The sequence below is a fragment of the Myotis brandtii genome, unplaced genomic scaffold, assembly GCF_000412655.1.
Source record: "Myotis brandtii unplaced genomic scaffold, ASM41265v1 scaffold86, whole genome shotgun sequence".
In the NCBI taxonomy this organism is placed as follows: domain Eukaryota; kingdom Metazoa; phylum Chordata; class Mammalia; order Chiroptera; family Vespertilionidae; genus Myotis; species Myotis brandtii.
This window is the reverse complement of record NW_005371503.1, coordinates 1328312-1343585: the sequence shown is the minus strand read 5'-3', so window position 1 is coordinate 1343585 and position 15274 is coordinate 1328312. Positions and strand designations below refer to the sequence as shown.

The 15274-nt window shown below is 34.1% G+C and overlaps 1 protein-coding gene and 1 long non-coding RNA gene across 3 annotated transcripts in view; one reads left to right on the top strand and one right to left on the bottom strand.

Moving 5' to 3' along the window:
• The window catches only part of PCF11 (PCF11 cleavage and polyadenylation factor subunit), a 24895-nt gene extending 16867 nt beyond the window's left edge, over positions 1 to 8028 (top strand). The window contains 7 exon segments of the mRNA XM_014532223.1: positions 1143 to 1262; positions 1784 to 1889; positions 3548 to 3731; positions 5146 to 5301; positions 5677 to 5769; positions 6291 to 6326; positions 6920 to 8028. Coding sequence (XP_014387709.1) covers positions 1143 to 1262; positions 1784 to 1889; positions 3548 to 3731; positions 5146 to 5301; positions 5677 to 5769; positions 6291 to 6326; positions 6920 to 7135 — 911 coding nt within the window. The 3' untranslated portion in view covers positions 7136 to 8028.
• A 5240-nt stretch (positions 8029 to 13268) lies between these two features.
• LOC106724517 lies at positions 13269 to 15268 on the bottom strand. Of its 2 annotated transcripts, none has more exons than XR_001360329.1 (2): positions 15012 to 15268; positions 13269 to 13588 (listed from the first exon to the last, which is right to left on the bottom strand). It is a non-coding gene; the product is annotated as an uncharacterized LOC106724517 (long non-coding RNA). The 2 variants fall into 2 exon arrangements; XR_001360330.1 differs by lacking the exon at positions 15012 to 15268 and adding an exon at positions 13786 to 14395.
• Between the last annotated feature and the right edge of the window lie 6 nt (positions 15269 to 15274).

The following is a 15274-nucleotide window of genomic DNA, read 5'->3' as shown; positions in this document are numbered from 1 at the left end:
CAGTGCACCACGGGGGCGGGGGCCGGCATCCACTCCTGCGGCCCAGAGGTGTGGGGCATTGGAGCGGCACTCCAGGACTCCGGGCCATCCCATGGCACATTGGCCACGCGGGGTGGGACTCCGGGACTCAGGGCAGTCCCATGGTGCGGTGGGGGGATGGGAGGAGGAGGGGTCCTGGGTCTCGTTCGATTTCTCGAGACAGGTCACTAATACTTTTATAGTTGAGTGAAAGAATCATAATTAGATTAGTGCTTAACAAAATATGTAATTGAATTGATTCCTCACCAGTGAGCTTAAGGAGATCATTTTTATCTCAATTATTGACATTTTGATAATCCTCACGCCTATTTAGCAGTAGTTTGAACTGCTCTGCAAGTGCAATAATTCAGCAAAGGTCAGAGTGGCAGGTATACTTGGAGCCACATTGTTCATCTTCCTGCATTAGTTCCCCTGGATAGTCATGGGGGTGGAGGCTGAGGAAGGAGTACTTCCACTTGGGCTTTGAGTATTCCCCCCTACCCCTCAGTATAGTCAGAAGATGAGGAATAAAAAATTTTAGGTACAGTGGGGCCTTGACTTACGAGTTTAATTCGTTCCGTGACGGAGCTCGTAACTCAAATCACTCGTATGTTAAATCAGTTTTCACCATTACAATGAATTGAATGCTGGGCTGATGTTGTGGCGTTCACTGTGACGTTCGCTGCGCCAACTAGCGGTGGGGTATCTGAAGCTGGCTCATAACCCGAATTTTAGCTCGCAACTCAAAGCAAAAAATCAGCCGAGAGACGGCTCGTATCTCGAAAAACTCGTTAGTCGGGACACTCGTAAGTCAAGGCCCCACTGTAGTTGGAAATAGAAGTGGTTAGAAGTGATGTGCTGCATTGCATAGAAGGGAGTATGAGTATAAAGTATCTGTGTTTTTTAGTATTTATCCCAAAGTATATTTTTAAGAGGTGATGATTTACTTACCCATCTGTAAAGTTCATTTTAGAAGCTTTTGATGTAATTTATAGTCATCCTTAACAAGAGTTTGTAAAATTTATTGTTGATAGGACATCTTCAAGAAATCAAGAAACCTTTTCATGTTTAGTATAATTTATGTCTTTAAGTTCTTTCATTTTGAGACTCTTATTTTTTTAAAGGAGCCCTTCCTAAGGCATATCCTGATAATCACCTCAGTCAGGTGGATGTAAATGAATTATTTTCAAAACTGCTAAAAACAGGAATTCTCAAATTGTCCCAGCCTGATTCAGCTACAACACGTAAGTATGTTTCCATACTTCATCTCTACAAAGCTCCATTTAGTTATACAGGTGTATGATATAATATTATATAATGTAAGTTATAAAAGTTCTTACTTACAATCATTGAATTTTTAGGGTATACTCTGTTTTTTTGGAAATCTAATAGAATTGGTTTATAATAAAATTATTTTTAAATTTTCTGAGATGGAATTATTAATTTTGTAGTGTACATTATTTCAATTTACTAACATTTCTATAGATAATGTACAGACTTTTTACTATGTTAATTTAGTTTTTTACAAATAATTTGAATATTGCTGAAGTAAAATTGTGTGAAGATTGACTTTTACAAGGTAAAACCTAATATCACTTATCAAAATAAGTGATAAATATTTTGGCCAGTAAATAAAAATAAGTTTAGAAGCACTGAATAGACAATATGGGGTTCTCTATTGCTTATAACACTATAGTATTCCCCTATAAAAAAAATACGTGGAAGAATGGTGTTGAGAAATTGGTGTATTTCTTTTCAATTGAAGAAGTAAATGAAGTTGCTGCTCAGCCTCCCACTGAAGAGGAGGAAGATCAAAATGAAGATCAAGATGTTCCAGATCTTACCAATTTTACAATTGAAGAGTTAAAACAGTATGTAATCTAATTTTCTTTCTAATTTTCTAAGATAAAAAGGGCAATGACTTTACTAACAGTGGACATTATTAGTGCTATTAATTTTACCCCTTATATACCCCTTTTAAAGTCTAGGAAGCCTGTTTTCTTTTTTTTAATGTTGTAAAATACACATAACATAAATTTAAGGAAGCCTGTTTTTAAATCCCCCTTTAAAATATGTTTGCACAAATACTTAGGCCCAAGGCTTCCCCCAAATTTCTATTTTGTCATATCTGTGTTTGGTGTAACAAATACAGATGGTTTAAATATTAGGTATTTATAATCACTCATCTTCTGATCTTAATCCTTATTATTTTTTCTTCATTGATATACTTATGCTTTTGGGGCTAAGAGAATTAAATTTTTGTACTATAGTATTTCAAAAAAAATGTTTAAATCTATTTTCCCTTTATAAGTAATACATATTCATTGTGGGAAATTAGAAAATAGAAATCAAGAAAATAAAATTACCTACAATTCCCACTTTACTGATAACCACTCTTAACCTTTGGTGCATATCTTTTTATAATTTTCTGTTGCCTATATTAGTTATAAAAGAACATTTAAATTCCATGGTTCCTAGCATTTACTTTTCTTATTTTCTTACAATATACATGCATACACGGTGGGGCAAAAATAGAGGTTTACAGTTGTGAGTACACGAATTTGTATTATTTTTAATGATTTATTGTATTACTTTCCATCCAAACAACTCTAAAGCTACTTTTGCTCCACCCTAATTTTTCTGATTTATCATGTTTCTTTTCTTAAAATTTAATCGAAATTTTTATTGAATTTATTGGAGTGACATTGGTTAATAAAATTAGAGGTTTCAGCGGTGATTTATCACATTTTTTGATTTATCATGTTTAGAAGTCTTTTGACTTTCTGAAAGTGAAGATTTAGCTAGTTCTTTTACTGTTTTATCAATTTTCTTCTATAGTTATATAACCATTTTTTATTAAATCATTCACTATTAATATTATGACACTATTTATTTTGTTTGCTGGTATACAAAGTACTAGTATATTGTCCTTTGCTTTATTCTGCTATTTAAAAAATTGTTTGGCGTTCCTAACTTCCCTGTTTGTGGATTTACTTGGTCTGTATACAATTTCATTCAAAGTAGGGAACCTCTAATTTTAAAAAATGATTATTGCTGATTTCAGTTTCCCATTAGTCTTCTAATTTTTCTTTTTAGTAATCCATACAATTAGTGCTTCTGTACTTCTTCCAGTATTCTTTAGACCAGGGTGGAGCAGTTGAGTTACTGAGAACTTCAAAAATCTGGAGAGGTGAACTCTAATTATTCTGCCATGTCTGCTTGCTGTGTCCGCCTTGATACTGACACTAGTCTAAGAACAGGCCAACTATTGCTTTATTAGTTAGCACATGGTCATCCCATTTTTAGCCAAAAGGAAATAAGCAATTAGGCCAGGTCTGTCAATAATAGGATAGACTTCATGTTCCAAAATTCACCCAAGTTAAGGAAAGAGTGTCAGTAACATTATTTTGTCACATAATAATGGCATCAGCATTATTAAAATAATAGAAAATGGAAACATTTGTAATTGTCTTTTTTTTTAAGTCCATTAAAAACTAAAGATTGTTTTTTTTTTGTTTTTTTGAAACAAACGTTATGATAGTGTTATAAATCGACTGTACACTGGTATTCAGTGTTACTCTTGTGGAATGAGGTTTACAACATCACAGACAGATGTTTATGCAGATCACTTGGACTGGCATTATCGGCAAAATAGAACTGAAAAAGATGTTAGCAGAAAAGTCACTCATAGACGTTGGTACTACAGTTTAACAGTACGTAATCCATATGTCTCTGAACTGTCAACCTTTAAATTCTATCATTCTAAAAGTATATTAGTTTAAATCAAGCATGTCAAAGGCTAACACTGGCCAAATAAACAAGGGTTAAGTTTATGTGGGCCACAAAAAAAACAAAAGCTTCAATTTTCATAGAAACATAGGTTTATTTCGGTAGAGATATGCTGAATACAAAGGTCTGAAATACATGATTAATCGTTAACATAATAGAACATTTTAATAAAAATATTTCTTCTTGAACATTAACTTATCAGACATTGAATAACTGCACAAATTAATAAGCATAACACAAATAAACCCATTTTTCTTGTTCTCTGAAAGCTAAATATTTCCTGTTGTATACACCAAACAAGTCAGTCCAAGACTAATGACGTGGCAATTGGCTGCTAAAATACTCGCTGCTAGTGTTAGTGGAGAGAAATGGTGCGCTGGTGTATAAGGGAAATGAATGCAAGGCGATTACAGTGATCAGTCATTAGTGAACGTTGTAGTTCATTATTAATAATTATGTATAACAGGATATTGTAAAAATTAAGTTACAAAATTTTAATTAAAACGTTTCTTACATACCATTATATTGGCTGGGCCGCAAATATATTCATTGTGGGCCACATGTGGGCTGCGAATTTGACATGCTTGGTTTAAATAATTGCTGGGATCTAACTTGTGAATGTTTTGAATAGTATTTGACCTCTAGAATATAAAAGGTTTTTTAAATAAAAGAAATTTGAACAGTATGTATTGTTTTTTGTTGAAATTAGAGAAGAACACAGATTTCTTCTAGGTCTAAAATTCCAAGTTGCTATGACTGATTTTTTTTAAATTGTACATAAAATTTATCTTTTTTAAATTTAGTAGTTGTAAGTCTAGAGGCAATGAAAAATTAATATTAAGGTCTTAAGTGTAATTAGTGGCTTTATATTGTCTATTAGTTATGGGGCTCAAAGAGAATACATAATTTTATTTACTTACTTTGACTCTTTTAAAACAAATATTGTTGAAAGAGAACGCATAATTTTATTTTTTTATTATTTTTTTAAAATATATTTTTATTGATTTTTTTACAGAGAGGAAGGGGAAGGGATAGAGAGTTAGAAACATCGATGAGAGAGAAACATCGATCAGCTGCCTCCTGCACATGCCCCACTGGGGATGTGCCCTCAACCAAGGTACATGCCCTTGACCGGAATCGAACCTGGGACCTTTCAGTCCGCAGGCTGACGCTCTATCCACTGAGCCAAACCGGTTAGGGCGAGAACGCATAATTTTAAATAATATTAAGGTATATTGTAGAAGGCACCCATACCTTTAAGTGGCATTATAATGAATATATGCAATAAAAGTTTAGGAACAAATGAAAATATCTTCTTTTAAATCAACTCCTTTTAAGGACTGGATAGAATTTGAGGAAATAGCTGATTTGGAAGAACGTGCAAAGAGCCAGTTTTTTGAAAAGGTTCATGAAGAAGTTGTGCTCAAAACTCAGGAAGCTGCTAAAGAAAAGGAGTTCCAAAGTGTACCGGCAGGGCCAGCTGGAGCAGTGGAGGTAAGAAAAGAATGTTAAATTTTCTACCTCTGGTCATGTCGCTCACTTCAAATAAACATATTTATTTACATCTCTCTTTTAGTGATACTAAGATTTCGTGTAAGCTTTACTTTTCAGTTGTACTCTAATATGATTTGACTTGGGGTTTTATAACCACTGTATTTATTTACATAATATCTATCAGTGACTGATAGCAGTGAAATGTTTGCTTTTTTCCCGTGGAAGAATGCAAAATTCTTAGAACTTATTTTGTATCTGTCGTATGTCAAACATTGTTTAAACTTTCAGAAAACTCAAATCCTTCCACTTAATGTTTATGTATTTTTACTTAATGTGTTCTATTAGTACATTTCATTTTATATTACTCTATTTTAGAGTTGTGAAATCTGTCAAGAACAATTTGAACAATACTGGGATGAAGAAGAGGAGGAGTGGCATTTAAAGAATGCTATTAGAGTGGATGGAAAGGTAATTTTCAGTTCTTTATAGGAAGCTTTAAAATTTGTTTTTTTTGTAGGGGGGTAGTTCACCACTTTGAAAGAGAAACGTTTTTTGTTTTTAATAAAAAAATGGTATTTCAGAGGTATTGGAATTTAGTCAGTGTTTGAGTTGGAAGGGATCTTAGCAGTCGTCTAGTTCTAGACTCATTTATATAAGAGGTTGCATAACTAGTTAATGATAAACCCAGGACTAGGTCTTCTGAATCTAGTTAGTCTTTCTGCCTAACCACACTTCATATTCTAAATTTGTTTCATTGAAACTGTTACTGCCTTGAAAGCATACCATGTTACCTACTTAAATGCAGAAAGCCAACTTTAAAGAGAAATCAGGATGAAAAATGTTTTAATACATTTTTGTAAACAACTGATTTTTGTCTTTTTTCCAAACATAGTTATCTTCTGGTTTAAATTAGAAAAGAAAATCTTACTAGAGTAGCCATTAGAAATGAATATACATGTGAATATCTACTTTTTTTCTTTTTGCTTCAGATTTATCATCCATCATGTTATGAAGATTATCAAAATGTAAGTTCTTTTTGGTTACTGTTCTCATTTACATTAATAAATTGTTATTTTTTGCATCAGAGCATTATTGCTATTTTAATCTTATATTGGTGTTAGATTGATAGAATCTGATTTAAATTTTATTCCTTGCATTCCATTCACTTCAATCATGATGACGTCTTTCACTAGTCATAGAGAAATGTGAGGAAAACAAAGATTTGAAGGATGATGGGACTAGGTTTCTAGAATTATGGGTAGCATATACTGCTTTTTTTCTTAAATACTTCACTCAGCCATGTAATATAGGAATACTTTTTAAATGGTGACACATGAAATCTGAAAAAGGTATCAATGTGTTTCCCTTAGAAATTCAAACTTTTTTTTTAATAGTGCCCATTTTTTTAATCCAAACAATGGAACGGAACATACTGCCTTTCAAATGTTTATTTCATGGGTTCAGAGAGGCAGTTTGGTAGATATATGTAGGCCATCAAAAGATTAGGCTTTTTAGTCTTGTTTTGTGGGGAAGCAGGTATTTCAGTTGCATGTGGTATATGAATGTTTCTTTGCCCATATAATTGTCATATAAAACTCATTAAATTTTCATTTTGTAGACATCTTCATTTGATTGTACACCATCTCCCAGCAAGACACCAGTTGAAAACCCTTTGAACATTATGTTGAACATTGTCAAAAATGAATTGCAGGAACCCTGTGAAAGTCCCAAAGTTAAGGAAGAACAAATTGATACCCCACCAGCTTGTACAGAGGAGAGCATAGCAACACCCACTGAAATTAAAACTGAAAATGATACAGTTGAGTCAGTTTAAATAAAATGAGAAAGATATGTTTTTCTTTTTTAAAAAAGCTGCTGTTTGGATGTAGGTGAAGAATTTTTTATGTATATATAGAAATCTATATAAATTGTCTAGCTGAGGCAGGGCCTTCAGCTATCATTTGGTTAATAAATACATTTTAGTATTTGCATATCCTACTGCCTGCACAGTTTCAGGTGCTTGTTGTGTGAAAGTTCTGTAGATGTGTGCAAATTTAACAAAACGAAATTGTTATGTATAAAAATGTACGATTTTCACTTGTGAAACTGTAAATTATAAATAAAAAATATTTTTGCTACCCATGGAGTGTAATATTTATGCACACCATCAAATAAAGACAGTGTTTCTGTACTTTTTATTGGGTGAAAATGGAATTAAACAGCAACCTCAACATATGATTTTTTTCTGGTAGTTCTCATGATTAAAGCAAAGTCTAAGTTAGTTTTATCCTTCAAAGGGGGGTTGTGAGAGAGCGCTGCAGGACTTTTCTCAAATAAGCAAGCCAGATTTGAAAAAATTTTAGAAACAATAGGACATTTATGCATTTATATATTACATGTATAGCTCCAGCTATAGAGAACCATCCAGATGTCCTTTTTTGAAAAATACCTAATGAAGCAACTTTTATTCTTTAACTTGGACATTGATGCCATCAAATAATTAACAAATATATTTAAGTACTAAAGGTGACTTTTTTTAAATGACATTTTTCAAATTTGTCACAATTTGATGCAGTGAACATATTTCTATTTTAAGTTACAGGGGAGTCTGTAAGAATGTTCATTTGAAACATGGTTAACCTTTTTCATTTGTTGGTTTTGACTGAATTAGATGGATACCATGAGATGTTAATATTCATACATGTAATAAATAGAATGATGAAGAAACTTGGTTTGTGTCTCTTTATTTCTTGAATGGCTTTAGCTTGTGACTTTTCTTCAGCTTTAAAACATGAAGTGGCACTTATGAGCCTTCTATTGGAGGAGATAGGCATATAAAACTAATGAAAATTATAGCTTGTTGAGCATTTACTATGTGGTAGGCATTGATAAACATTTTACATATATCCCCTAGGACTTAAAAAAAACCCTATATGATAGATGGTATCCCCACTTCACAGGTGAAATTGAATCACCTACTTAGGTGTAGAACAAGAACATAGAGCTGGCTTTGCTTCATTTTTGTGAACACTATTTCTATGGTTCAGACAAATGGCTAGGATAGAAACAGGCACACCGAACCTCCTGGAGATAGGTTAAACAAGGCTTTATAAAGATGGTGATAGTTAAGTCTTGGGAAATAGCTAGCAGTGGAGTCCACATTCCTGAGAAGAGTATCTATGGAGAATGAACAGCAAATGTAAACACTTAATGTGTTTTCAAAAATTAAATTTTGTATGGTTAAAACCCAGATTATGTAGTTTTGGTCATGATAAGGAGTTTGTATTACACTGACAATGGGAGCCACTAGAAATTTTAAACAATATCCTAATCTGCATCTAAGGTTGGCTTTTCATTTTCAAAAAAATTTTAAGAGAGATTTTCAAATATAGAGAGGTCCAGTAAGAAAACTGGTTAACTATGTACTGGACTTTAAATGAACTTTTGAATATACAAGCATGGAAGAAATGCTGGGGTCTGAATTGGAAAATGTAGGAAGTTTCCTGTTGTGCCTCTTTTTGGGAAAGCCATCATAGTTTTTATCAAATGCTTAAAAGTATATGACTATCGCCCTGGCTGGTGTAGCTCAGTTTGAAGCATTGTCCCGAATCCTGAAAGGTGGTGGGTTTGATTCCCAGTTAGGGCACATACCCAGGTTGTGGGTTTAAGAGGTGACCAATGGATGTTTCTCCCTCTCCACAATCAATAAAAACAAACAAAATTAAAACAAAATACATTTCAATTAGGAAAAAAGTATGTGAAGTCAAATGGAAGGTGGCATTTAAACCTAGAATGTATAAAGTAAGAGTGTCTGTATAAAGGAAGAAGTCTTTGGGGGAACATTTAGCTTTGCAGCTAATTGAGAGCACAATTGAAGTAAAATAGGAAAACCAGTAATGAGGAAAACATTTCAAAGACTGGGTAATCAGGAAAATATGGGAAGATTAAGAAATATCCCCTAATTATTGAGTGCCAATGCTAGTTGTGATGTGTGGGTAACGGGACAAGATAAGAGCTACTCCTAAGAAATTTAACTGGAGATTGAATTGTGGTTAGAATTCTAAAAACTCATTGGAAAGAAAGGTTGAAGAGATGACCAGTTGTAGCTGGAAAGACTATCGAAAGCACAAGAGAAATTAGCTTTAGAATGAAGGGATAACTTGGCTGGTATGGCTCAGTGAACCAGGTCACAGGTTCAATTCCTGGTCAGGGAACATTCCTGGGTTGCAGGCTCTATCCCCACTGTGGGTCGTGCAGGAGGCAGCTGATCAATGATTCTTATCATTCTCTCCCTCTCCTTTCTCTGAAATCAGTAAGTTTAAAAAAAAAAAAGAATGGACAGTATTAAGATGGTCACAGATTTGGGGCCTGGAATTGAGAATTCCTAGTTTTTCTTTGAAGGAGGAAGCTAGATTTAGGGTAGTGATTTAGATGCTTCCCCCTCCTCCAATTAGAGCTGTGCACTAGTATGACAGAGTATTAAGAATAGATTCCTTATCTCTGGAGAGTCAATAGATTCTCATTCAGAAACACCTCTAGTATTTAAGATGCTCCATAGTTATACTCAAAACTAATGTCAATTATATAAATAAAGTTCCAGCCTGGCTCACTGATTGAGGACCTATGAACCAGATCAGTTTGATTCCGTCAGGGTACATGCCAGGGTTTCAGGCTCAATCCCCATTAGTGGGGGAGCAGGAGGCAGTCAAACAATGATTCTCATCATTTGTTTCTCTCTCCCCCTCTCTGAAATCAATACAAATATACTTTTTAAAAAGTTCTAAATGATTCTAACGAACAGGCAAAATCTCCTAACTGATCTAGAAGTCAGAGAACACTGAATTTTAGCCCCAAAAGATGGAAAATAAGTCACAACATAGCACTGGGAACTAGAAATAATTTATCCTGCAAAGTGTAGCAAGGAAAGCTGGAAAACTTAAAGATGGAACATTTTCATTTGAAATGAGTTTGTGAGAATAAAATAGTGTATTTCTTGAAAACTACAAATTTCATTGTTTATACCCTATACAACATCAATATAATTTACCTACTTAAAACTTTCATGTTCTGGAAAATACTACAGTGACCTGTTATTCAGCTAATAACAAGCTTTTAGGGATAAAAATAGGACCTAATTACCTATTAAAAGATTCTCATATAACATCTTAGCAAATAGAGAATTCTATTTTCCTGGCTGGCTTTCTTTACAGCCTATTTTAGTGCCTAATAAATGCTCTGAAAGGTTTATACAAAATATTCAGGAAAATATAAGGCATCTAACCATGTCTCCAAGTGAAAAGATTTAGCTGACTAAAAAGGTAATCTGGAGGTAGAAATGGAAAGTCAGACTATTGTCAAGGCCTGAACTTCTGCAGTAGTACTAAGTTTTTTCCTAATTCTATATGGGGTCAGCTCCCTGAAATAATGGACACTGTTGGGCAGGTGAGGAAGAACAAGTTAAAGAAAAAGCCAAAAAGCATCAGTGGGATGCCCAGAGGGAGAGCAAGAAGGCCTGGAAAGCATGAGGGAACAAAGTAGAGATGGTTACCAAAACCCTTAGTTCAATTTTTGGTCAGGGGTTGGCCCTACTTCCTTCTCTGGAACTAGATGCAGACCTGATTACCCAACTTTGGAAATCCTAAGGTAGACAGGTGGAGGACTATCCATTTCTACTAGTTGGAATCATAATCTTCCTACTTACAAAGGGTTCCAATTATCTGGAATGCTGATGCCCACTTCCCACCTGAAAAACTTCCAAACTTCCTTAATGCCAGTCCCTTACTTACCTTGAAATCCTATGCAATCTGGCTTTTACATCTTGGCTTCTTCATTAACATTGCTCTCGAGTATTATGCCTTGCCACAACGAATGTGCTTTTATTAGCCTCTTAATCTCTCCTGGCCCATGTACTCCTTAAAGTATCTTTTGCTTTATGTGACATGTCTTCCTGTGCTTTGTTGTTTTTATTTACAAAAAATTAAATTTTAAAAATCAAATGTAAGTATATAAAAGTCTTCTTTCACATCCTCTTTCTTGTTACATAAAGTAACCACTGAGTTAACAATTTGTGGTTCTTTTTTCATTTACCATTTCTTATAACCCTTTCCATGTTGCTAAATGCATGTATATGTGTAATTTAGCCATCCTTTCACTGATGAATATTCAAATTTCTAATTATTTACCATTAAAAAGTGTTGCAATGACTATCCTAGTATATATGTTATTCTGAAGATTTTACAATTCGATAGTTGCTGGCTCAAGCATAACGTACATGTGGAATTTTGACAGTGTGAAATTGTCCTTCATGGGTCCTACCACTTTAGTTTTCACCAGCAGTCTTCAGAGTACTTGTTTAGACCACCTCTAAACATTCATTATCCATAATCTTTCAATTTTTATCATTGTGATGTCTCAACAGTCTGAGTATTCTCTTTTGTTAATTTGCTATTGGTATTTTTATTATGTTTTTTGCTAATTCTATTGAGTTATTCTCTCTCACTGAAATTTTCTGTATTGTCTCTTAAGACTTTATAATTGTTAATAACTTTAATTCTGAAATTTCTGTATATGAAAACATTGAAGAACCTGTATTTCTCTATTTGAAAAACTCTGCCTCTATAATGGGGTTATTTCTGGACTCTAGTTTGTTACACTAATCTCTTTGTCTAGTCCTGTTCTAATACCACCCTGTTCTAAATATTCTAGTTTTATAGTTCTAATATGTATGTGGGTTAAGTCTCATTAATTGATCTTTTCCAAACATGTTTTGGTTAACCTAGCACATTTAATCTTCCAGATAAACTTTAAAATCATCTTGCCAACTTCCACTAAAAAATTACATTAGGTTTTTACTTCAAATGCAACAAATTTACTTTCAGGAGAATCCTATCTGCAGTAACTGAACCTCCTCACACAGGAACATAGCATCTTTCCCTTTAGTCGGTAACATCCATAAATGAAGTTTTATGTTTTTTCCATGTAGATTTTGCTTACTTCTTCATAGGTTTATTCTTAGATTTCCCCACTGTTGCTGCTAATGTGAATGAAATCTTTCTTTACATATACACATTTATTTTAGTTTATAGGGAATCTTCTGTATGTTGCCCTGCTAGCTCTCCATCTTACTGAACTCTTTTCTAATACTTAATATTTTACAGTTGTCTTATATTTTCCAGGTAAACAATGACATCACTTGTCTTAATTTCTTCTTTTCCAATTTCATACCTTATTTATCTTGCTTATTATTACACTGGGTCCAAAATTCTCAGGACAATGCTGACTTGCAGGACTGACAGTAGATAACCTGGACTATTAACATTAAATGTGCTGTTTATTTGTTCCTTCAGTTAAGTAAGCTTCCTTTTATTACTTAATATAAATTTTATCTTCTTTTTGAATAAGTAATAGATGCTAATTTTTCAAGTGATTTTTCAGTATCAATTAAGATCATATCGTTTTTCTCCTTTATTAGGAAATTTCCATTGCTATATTGTCTAATGTTAACCCATCCTTGTACTGGTAGGATAAACCCAACTTGGTTATGACATTATTCTCTAAATGCACTGTAGGCTTTATAGTTCCCTTAGGATAGCTGTATATACATTGATAAGTGAGACTGAGATGTAAGTTTTTTTCCCCCTCCCTCTCCTTATTTATGATATTTCATAGTGGGAAAGCATTCCATTCTTCTTTCTGCTTTGTTCTTGGTAACTTTTGTCAGAGCTACATAGGTCATTCTTTTATGATTATCAGCTTACTAAGGTTTTCTAACTTGAACCAATTTTTTTTTTTAAATTTACATTTTCCTAGAAAATTATACATCATTTTTCAGGACTATTAGTGTAATTTTACACTAAATCATTTTTGATTTTCAAAAACCCTCATATCAGTAATATGTTGCCTTTGTTTCCAATATTGTTTTCGCTCCTTCCTCAGATTTGCTAAGTGTCTATTTGTGTTTTTTTTCCCAAATACCAGCTATTATTGGGATCAATTTATTTCCTAGTCCATTTGTTTCTGCTTTATTTTTAAATCCTTTAAAATTAATGTGAGGGCATTTTACTTTTTCTACTTTTCTTCTGTTTCTTTTTCTAATCCTTCCTGTCATGTCTAAGGATGTGCTGCCTCCTGCCCTCATGAGTTTACCCATACAACAAAGCAAAAATGAAGCCTTTACCATTATTATACAAGTGGCTACAACCACTATATTAATTTGGAGTCAGACATAGTGGGCTCCAACTCCCCACCTAGTTATGTGATCTTGGCCAAATCTGAGCAGTTTCTTCATCTGTAAAAACAGGAATAATACAGGTTAAGTTTGAAACTATTTGCAAGTCACTTAGCATAGTAACCGTCCCATATTAATAATTCAACAGATGTCTGGTAAAATGACTAATTCCCAAATCCCTTCCAACTGTAAGAAACTTTACTTTCAGTCTATCATTTCATCCACCAGAAAATCAACTCAAAAATCCACCCACTCACCCACACAAGCTAGTAGGCCCTTCCCCCCTTGAACCAAGTATTCTAGATGTCAAGAACTCCAAGATGAATAATGAAAGTCTCTACCTTCCAGAAGCTCAGAGTCCTTGAGGGGTAGGGGTAAGGATCAACTGTTAAATAGGTAATTATAATACAATTGATAAGTGTTTGATATAAAGGTTGTGGGAATTCAGAGACTTTGAGGAGTATGTGCAGCAAAATCAAAGATCTAGGTAGAAACCCTAATTCAGGTACTTATTACTTACTGGCTGTGTATTCTCAGGCAATTAACTTTGCACTTTATTTGTAAAAAGCAATAGTAATACTATGCTGGTAGGTTATATTAAGGATTAAGTAACAAATATGAAGAAGCACTTAGTACAGTGCCATACTCATCATATGAACTCAACAAATGGCAGTTAGAAATATTACAAGAGGCTATGGAACTTAAAAAAAGGGACTGTATTTCAAGAGAGTAAAAATGGGGTCAGGGAAATTTCCCAAATGTGTTCACAGCACAAAACCTGTGGCGAGGCACAGGTCAGGGGGTAGAGGGACTGAGTGAAAAAGGTGAAGGATTTAGTACAGACTGGTAGTCACAAAATAGTTACAGGAATGTTAAGCACAGCATAAGGAATATAGTCAATAATACTGTAATAACTATGTACGGGTCAGGTGGACACTAGAAATATCAGGGGGATTACTTTGTAAAATATATGACTGTCTACCACCACGCTGTACACCTGAAACTAATACAAAATAATAATGTAATTGAAAAATAAAATTTAAAAAGTTTTGTAGCAAAAACAAAACAAAACAAGGTAACAATAACAACAACAAACCCTGTGGCAAAGCAATAACGATGGAAAAAAAAACCAGGGTGAGAGGGGAATCAAGCCGAGTGATGCCTTGGAGGGCAGGTAATTTTAATTTCTGTATTTTCAGCTGCTAGTCCATTTTCATACATTTGAGCCATACTTTTACAGTAAATAGTGAATGGAAGAATGCACGTTAAGCAATAGGATTGGAGAAAAAGATCTGGGCTAAACTGTTGAAAGTAAATATTTTACAGTGAAAGGAATCTTGGATTTGAAGTCAGAAAACCTGAAGCAATCTTTTGACTAATGACCTGCATTTTTACACTGGCTCTACCACTTACCTGCTGTTTGGCCTGAGCAAAAGACTGACACCTTCAACCTCCTCACCTGTAAAATAGGGATAGCACCTACCTTACCAAATTAGTGTGAGAATTAAGTACCACGCGAGCGATTTTCAAAGGGCCGGGCACTAGTAAGCACTCAATAATGACACCGGCTGCAGCTGCTAACTTCTCCGCTAGGTCTTTTTCCATATTTGTGAGAAGTTAGAGTTAAGAAGAGCTTTTCTTCAACATTCCCAACCTGCACTGAAAAAAAATTATACTTGGTTTGCCAAGGACGAAAGGCCCCGCCCGGCACGCGCCATACAGGTCACCTACGCAGACGGCAGTCCT